Source organism: Gambusia affinis, linkage group LG12 (genome assembly GCF_019740435.1).
Source record: "Gambusia affinis linkage group LG12, SWU_Gaff_1.0, whole genome shotgun sequence".
Taxonomy (NCBI): domain Eukaryota; kingdom Metazoa; phylum Chordata; class Actinopteri; order Cyprinodontiformes; family Poeciliidae; genus Gambusia; species Gambusia affinis.
Genome location: NC_057879.1, coordinates 19,889,160 through 19,897,629, shown reverse-complemented (window position 1 = coordinate 19,897,629; position 8,470 = coordinate 19,889,160). Strand labels below are relative to the sequence as shown.

Below are 8,470 nucleotides of genomic sequence, written 5' to 3'. Positions count from 1 at the left end.
GGTAGACTTTCAATATTCATTCGTTTTCTTCACACATCACAATTAAGCTGCGCTTTATTTTGAATTGTCTCATTAAATCAGAGTATGAAACACCAGTTTGTGTCAGTAACCAGGCAAAATTTAGATGCAGCAACAGGAAAATGCAGATTATGAAGGGATCACAGGAGTTATTATATCTTACTTCTGGATTCTTCGTTTTAAATTCTGTCTGTTTTGTGAAGAATGAAGCTGAGCCGTCATTTTTACCCATCTCGCTGGTGACAGCAGGATGGGTAAAAATGGGTTTTTCCAGGACCGCCACCTGATCTAACCCTCCCTTTCCGTCGTGTCCTGTCCTCCCTCTGCAGCTCACCATCCCCCTTTCCCCTGGTAAGCTGACACAGCGTCTTTAAACATTAGCTGCTTTCTTCCTAATAGGATCGAAGGGACTTACGTTGTCATCTGATAAAAGTAAGGCGCTTGATAGCTGTGGTGCACCCTCTTAACCAATTTGTACTCAATTAGGATAATGGGGAAACAAGCAAAGAGGGACAGCTTTAATATATTAATGTGATAAAATGATTATCAGTTTTTCTTGTCTATGACTTGGGTGCTATTAGAATCATCTCGCAGGGCTAATTGGAAATATTAGTCGTTGATGGAATAAGCTAAAGAGTAACGCATGATAAGAACATTTATTTGATTTGATTTAAGATTGGATTATAGTTTTAAAGGTAAGAATGGGAGCTTAAAGTGCCACTCAAATATCACAGAAAGTTTTGATTCAAACTGACAAAGACAAATATTTTATCATATAATAAAATATACGATAAATATGGGCCCGGAGACACAGAACCTCAGGGCCCAATGTTGGTTTGCTTCTGCTGGTTCTGTAAAATCTAAAACCAATTGAATGACTTTGACTAGGAAATCAAAACTGGTGTTTTATAAAAATGCATTCAAGTCACAATTATCTCAGATTTCTAGTGCTAAAATTCTTAAGAGATTTATTTTATTAAGTTTGTTCTTCCTTCAGAAAAAACCCATTTCATTAAACAATTATTTAAAAGCTAAATTTAAGCATTTGTTTTGCTACAAGATGTCAAGAAACACATTAGAGACACTCAAAAATAGCTGACTTTCTTTATGATTGCCATATGGTTTAAATGTGTTTGGTTTCAAATCCCCTGCTGTGCTCGCATCTTGGAGTTCTTTCTTTTTGTTCAAAGGCAAACGTATCAGGCTTTTCAACCTCTACGTTCTTGGAAAGTAACACCAACAACCCGGAAAACGTGGTTGCCGCAAAGCCACTTAACCTGCATCCAGTCTGCTGCAGCAGAGTAGAGGCAGGCCTTTAAGTAGTTGTTAGCTTTTAAATTTCAGCTCAGCTCAGCTGCTTAAACATGTCACTGACGCTGAGATGTTAATGCATTTCCTAGGCAGCTCCTGTCACAAAATGTGGAAACAATAATTGCTTGTTGTACTCAACGTGTTTGAAATGTGCAAGGAGAAATGTATTTTAATTTTTGGTTTTGGCAAAACACAAACAAACTAACAAAAAATATTGACCGTTTAATTTTTCTTAGATGATGAAAATTTTCCATCCTGATCATGTCACAGTCCAGAAATATGCATAACGAGTTAATTGATTGGTTTAATTGGTTGATTAACCTTTAAAGTGACTGCAGACATGCAAACATCCACTGGTTGTCACTGAGCTGCCCAGACTGGTCACTGTGCAGGGTTACTTCACCAGAATAAGAGTAGAATAAGAAAGAGGTACATCTACAAATAAAAACAGATAAATTAACCCTGTTAGTTGTTATAATGTTTTTGTAAGGAAAGGGGATACAGTTTGGAAAAAAAAAATCCTGTGCCATTTTTCCATGTCGGGGTTTTGTTTATGACGTACAAAGAGCTCCTAAATATATCTACATGTAGGGGGAGTGAGGTCAGAGGAAATCTCCTAGTGAAGTCTTTAGGCTCATTAAGGATGGGCTTGATCTCTGCAACACCTACTGTAGCGGCAGCTTTGGTTCTGCCAGCTGGCAAAGGAGAAACTTACAGGCTGTACAATGAAAGAAGAACAACTACAGTCTGGCTTTTAAACTCTACATGGACTTTTTACACAATCTTGACAAACATAAATTATTGAAATATACACTTTTTTTAAACTTAACAAGAAGAACATGCAAAAAAAAGATGCAAAACATGAATTAAGCAGACAACTTGTTGCTAACATGTAATTTCAGAAGCTTTGACAAGTCAAGTAAAGATATAGAATAATAACTTGCTGCATAACATCCATTATGAGGTTAAAAATGAAGACGCCCCTAACATGAAACAGTATGAGTTTGGGTCTGTTTCCCCCTAACATTATTGAGAATGAAGGGATTATCAAAAAAAAACAACAACCACCGAACACAAGCCATTATCTTCCGAACAATAGAGTTTTTGAAAGAAAGTTTTGTTGAGGCTTCATTAGCAACGGCCTCCCTCTGAGGGCTGAAAGCAGGACACATTTGGAGCAATTACTTGACCAGAAAACAACTGTCAGTCATTCTTAAAGGGGAAGGATTCCAATTAATAAACCTCTTAAAGCCTCTGGTTTTACTACCATTCCCCCGACAGCTTTTTGGTGTCTCATGTGGTTAAGGAGAGTTTTGTCAGGAGAGAAAGACGTTACATGTTGCTGTTGCTGCATGGATCACAAGCATTAGTTCCTCCGCGCAATTGTTTGCAGGGGATTTGAAGGACTTAACTGGGAGTAACAAGTGCATACAGAAGATATTGTTGGTGCACTTATGGCCTACAACATGGACACTATGTGGGAAGTAAAGTGAAACCTAAAGGTAAGATTATCTAGTACTTCCTTTAAGCTTTTTGACAACTTCACTATATAGATGGTTTGCTTTAACTCTTAAAAGATGGAAGTGATAAAAAAAAATCATGCTAATTTGCATTATTTATTGATGAAAACTATTCTTCTGTCACTGATTCAGAAGTATGTCTGTGTGGAATAAACTGGAAATGACATTAAAATATGGACGCTGACTTTAAATTTAAGAACAATTCAACAGTTTGTAGTCAAGCCAATAATTGCTGATAGAATATCTTGCAAGGAATTACAAGTGTTGTGACTTGTCACTAAGTAAATAAACTGTGACTGTTAAACTTCTTCTAAAAATCATATATGAAAGTGTTTATAAGAGGTACTGAAAATAGTCTTTTCCCTTCTGCAGACCAAGATGAAAGTTAGTTCTGCTGCTTTCATCGTTGAAGTAATCTTTGGAGCACCTTACTCTTGGCGTCGTCTGTTTTCTTGCACATGAACTAGAACAAGAGCGTTCAACAACAGCCAGAAGTCTTCCACTGTTTTTAACCAAGAACACTGAAGGAGATCCGAAAGGCTCGGATGCATTTGTCAATGGATACCCTTGGGATAGTGGACGATAGCGGACACGGAATAATGGACAACTATGACATGGGGAAAGGCGCCGGGTCGAGTGCTGGAGGCCGGGTCCACAGCATCGATGTCATTCTGGGATTCACTAAAGACCAGGAGACTTTGCTCCATTCGGTGGGAGGCGAGGACAGTCCGAAAGACTCGAGAGCAAACGCACAGGATCCTGAAAAGCAGGTCCAAACGGTCCCTTACGGGCATCTACCAGAACTGGGTGACAGCTCCCAGCATGCTGCCTACCATGGTGAGTCTGTCCAGCAAGACGCTGCTGCTGACCCAAAAATCTCTGATCACTTTCCCCTAAAACACAGTAAATACCAACTTTCTATCGGAAAAACTGTTCACTCTTCCTACTTCCAAAATATATTCATAATAGTAATTGTATAGATTACAGATGTTTATTTAAATGGTTGTACATCTCTTCCTAACATGATCTGACTCTCATATTTATATGTCAAAAAACCCAAAATTTAAAGTCAATTAAAGGAAACATAGATCATAACAATTTAAACGGTTTTAAATTCACTTAGTTTAAATATCTCCTTACATTTCTTTATAATTACACAAATGCTAGATTATTTTCTGCCTTTTAATGCAGCACCAAATAACAGTTAATTTCTTAAGGTCCAAATCATTTTCAGATCGACAGAAAAACACAACTCAAATTTAAACCAATCCAATCTTAATGTTTAGTCATAAATGTTGCATATCTTTAAGTCTTTAAGCCTGATATGAGAAGTAATAGTAAAAAAAAAATACTTTAAAGATTTAAATGTTTATTTTTGACAAAATGTGTAAATATTCTAATTGTTACAGTATCGCATTGTTTAAACTGCAATATATATGCCTCCTGTAGTACTTCGGTCCTCCACTAGAGGGCATGAAACAGAAATAAGACTCGATGTTGCCAGTTTTTGAGGAAAACAAACCAAACGGGATCTCAGAAATCTCAGAAATGGTTTGTCTGTTTCCCATTATATGTTTTAACTTGATAAACATAAATGGGTGCAGGAACCATACTGAATAATAGTTAGAAATGCTTAGACATGTTTTGGTTTCACTCATCTTGACATGTAGATCAATGGAAATGTGCAAAAACAAAATACATTTAGATTTTAACAGTTAATTTATATGTTTATTTCTTTTTGTATTTATTTATTTATTAAGCAGCAGGCAAACTTTCTATTCTCTTCCTTGAGAAAATCTGTGCTGACACTCCACAGCAACCAAACCCACCAAACTGATGGGACAGGAGGGATTTAAAATAAATGAAACACATATTAGAAGTTTAAGTAGTAATGAAGATAGAATAAATATATTAACAATAATAATGTCAGTAATTTTAAGAGCAATGCTTATCCACATAAATTAGCAGAACTGTTGCTTTAGTTTACTAATCAACTTCACTTAAGTGTTACATAGATCCTAATGTTGTTTTAATTTGTCAGTTTGCCTTAATTTAATAAATTGTATAGTTTTATTTAACTAGAATTGTATTGTTTTTGTTAAACCCTTTTTTCAGAGGTCACTTCTGGTCTCTGGGCTTTGGTTTTGTGCTCTGAATCCATATTTCAAACAAAAAAGTGATTATTTATCACTCAAAATGCTTGTTTAATACACAGAAATATGTCCATGAAATTGATTGTAAACATCTGAATCTGTTTTGTTGAATCTGACTGTTTGCCTTATTGCTTGTGCAGAAGTGAAGTGAAGACTCCCTCGTTAGATTAGAGGAAGTAGAGGCTCGCAGGTTTGACAGGCAGCATCTGTTACTATGGGATTACTGAATTAAGTGAAAGACTTGATGTCAGCTGGACTCACCAAATACCTCGAGTTCAAAAACCCTTAAAGGGACTCATCTGCCGGTATGCTGACTCATCAAAAAACTTATGTGGCAACCAGGAACATAATCAAAACTTTATTTTTTAAGGTTTTATAGGTGTAATCATGTTTATTAATTTGTTAGTTGCCACTACAAATGTACAGGTTTAATTAAAATCCAAATTAAACACGAATCAGTTTAATTAATATCAAGCCCAATTAAAGTGAACGTTGTTAAATACAGAAGATTGAAAGCACAGAACAATACAAATCCATAGCTTTGATTCTAATTCAATCAAACTCATGATTGCTTGACACATATTGAATATCTGCGAGCAGATAAATCTAATAATAGGAAGAGAATTTTGCATTTCTGGGTAGAAATTAGTAATTTAATCATTTAAAATGAGTAATTTAATCATTTAAAATGAGTAATTTAATCATTTAAAATGAGTAATTTAATCGGACAAACGGGACTTGTGAAGATGATACTGATCATCCACAGACCTCCTAAAGGGTCCAATTTAATTGATCTTTTAAGTGAATTTTCTACACTTAAAAAATGTCTGCAACTTAGTTGAAAATGAGAGCAAATTATGACTATAAAACCAAATATTTGTGAACTAAGCTACTTCTATGCTATAAATATGCTATCCTAGCTTGAATTATTGTCTAAAACAAACAGAAAACAACATTTTGCCTGATATCTTTGCCACACCTGTGGCTCTCATTTATTATACATACTGGACTCAAAAATGTTCAAAGTGGGATGAGAAATGTGTAGATGGCTCATAGACTTTATGAGACAATAGCTCAATATACAGTTGGTTTTTGTTAACTTTTTTATAGTAAACTAATTTGGGTCCAGGCCCACATGGTGATCATGGATTACAGGAAAATTAAAAATGGATGATTATTAAATCAAATTTGATATACTGTGTCTTTCTGAAACACTAAATATTAATGATTAAACCCTTTTTCATGTTAGAGTCCGACCTTTTCTCCAACGATAAGTGTGATGAAGAAATAGGCAACCTGCACAAAGAGGTGGACGTTGCTGAAGACTCTCCAGATGGCACTAAAGAGGAAGAGCATGCTAAAAAGAAGCACAGAAGAAATCGTACCACCTTCACTACTTACCAGCTTCATGAGCTGGAGCGAGCCTTCGAAAAGTCCCACTATCCGGACGTCTACAGTCGGGAGGAATTGGCAATGAAAGTCAATCTGCCTGAGGTTCGCGTTCAGGTAAAGACTGAAGTAAATCACTGAATGGATGCCTAGTTAGAGCCTAGATGATGCTAGGAATCTGAATAATTCTTTATATATTGAAGGAACACTGGACATGATTGGCATGATGCTCATTTGCTGAGAGTTGATGGTAATCTTGGCTAATATCTCCTGTGACTGTAACCAAACCACTTTGTTTCTCAGAGGTCTATGAAGAACATTGAATTCAGCTACCAAAGAGCCTGTTTTTATCTTTTGTTTTGTTTTACTCGCTGTTGTTAAGTTGTGTCTTGAAGATCACAGTTTATAAAGGTGTTTTCACATCTATAGTCTTGTTGACTCGGTTTAATTGGGCATCAAAATTGCAACATTTGATACATTTTTAGTTGATGCGGTTTGCTTTCACACTGCACTGAGTCAAAACGAACCAATCTCATTGAAAATGCAGTTCAACCAAGAACCACTGAGAAAAACAACACAAATGTCTGAAGAAGACACTCAGCACATTTTTTATAAAATGTAAACAAAAATGGAGTGGTATCAAATTTTACTGATTGTAGGATTTCTTTTGTCTTTTGTCTAAGACCACAAGCCATTTCTCCCACTAGCACTAGACACATGCGTTTGATTTGGTTGTATTTACCCAGAATGCCCTGGGCTTTAGTCCACTTTTGGAGGGATCTCTGGTCCGCTTGGCATTCACATTGCATCATAATTCATTTCAACCAAAATGAACCCTAGGTTTTTAGGCAGACCAGAGTTTGCTTTTTTGGTCTGCATCAAAGTTCGATTGCACACTCCCATCTCCCCAAACAAAAACCAGACCTTCCAGACATATAAACTAGAGTTCAGCTAAAGCAAACTAACCAGGCTGGTGTGAATGCATCCGTATATCAGCCTGTGCAAAGAAAGCCTCAATGTTCAGTCTCTCTGGCTCTCTGTCCAGGTGTGGTTCCAGAACCGAAGGGCAAAATGGAGACGGCAAGAAAAGATGGACACCAGCACCATGAAGCTCCACGACTCTCCAATGTTATCCTTCAATCGGCCGCCAATGCCTCCCAACGTCGGCCCAGTGGCCAACCCGATGCCACTCGACCCCTGGCTGAGCTCGCCTATTTCCAGTGCCACGCCCATGCACACCATCCCAGGGTTCATGGGGTCACCTCAGGCCCTGCAGCCCACCTATACCAGCCACAGCTTCCTCAACAGCCCACCTGGCATGGTCCAAGGCATGCAGCCCATGGGCCCACCTCCTTATCAGTGTCCACCAAGCTTCAACGATAAGTACCCGATAGAGGACGACAGGAGCACCAGCATCGCCGCGCTCAGGATGAAGGCTAAAGAGCACATTCAGTCAATGGATAAAACTTGGCAGCACATGTGATTTTGCTGCCTAATGTGAATGGATCACTCTCTTGTGAATGTTTACAGACTGCTTTTTGATTCATAAACCACTGACGGTGATGTGTGGAACCAAAGATGTAAAGAACTAACTCTTTAAAAATGAACTTCTCAATGTCTTCTTTGAATATGACCAATTGGATTGATTGGTAAAACTTTGATTTTGCTCCTCCCAATGTTTAGGTGTGGATTCTCAAATTAGACATTTTTTGTCCTGGTATAAATGTGCATGTCTTTATTTTAGACTGTATTTGCATCCAGATATATGAACAGAGAGGCAGTTTAAAGCCATTTTGTCAGAGGTAGCTAAGTTTTTTAATGGATTTTATGGACAGGTCTGAACAAATTTATACATGTTTGACGTCTTAACTAAGTGATGTTCTGATTTTATGTTGGTGTTTGTTCAAAACATACGTTTATAGGTCTTTCTACAGCTGCCTGTGAAGACTTTGCAAGAAACCCTGATATGAAAATGTCTTCTTGAGGACTAACGGCCAATAAAGTCTGCTTTGAAGGTTTTGTACAGCTGTAAAGTTTCACTGTTTTTGAATGGTGTAATATTTTTTTGCTTCTCTGGGC

General features: G+C 37.2%; 1 protein-coding gene across 1 annotated transcript; it reads left to right on the top strand.

Annotated features, from left to right (window-relative positions):
- The first annotated feature begins 2,627 nt into the window (after positions 1 to 2,627).
- rx2 (retinal homeobox gene 2) lies at positions 2,628 to 8,410 on the top strand. Its single transcript, XM_044134230.1, has 4 exons — positions 2,628 to 2,831; positions 3,222 to 3,686; positions 6,252 to 6,508; positions 7,437 to 8,410. Exons 2-4 carry the CDS (start codon positions 3,395 to 3,397, stop codon positions 7,872 to 7,874), a joined length of 987 nt encoding a protein of 328 aa, XP_043990165.1. The 5' UTR covers positions 2,628 to 2,831; positions 3,222 to 3,394; the 3' UTR covers positions 7,875 to 8,410.
- The last annotated feature ends 60 nt before the right edge of the window (positions 8,411 to 8,470 follow it).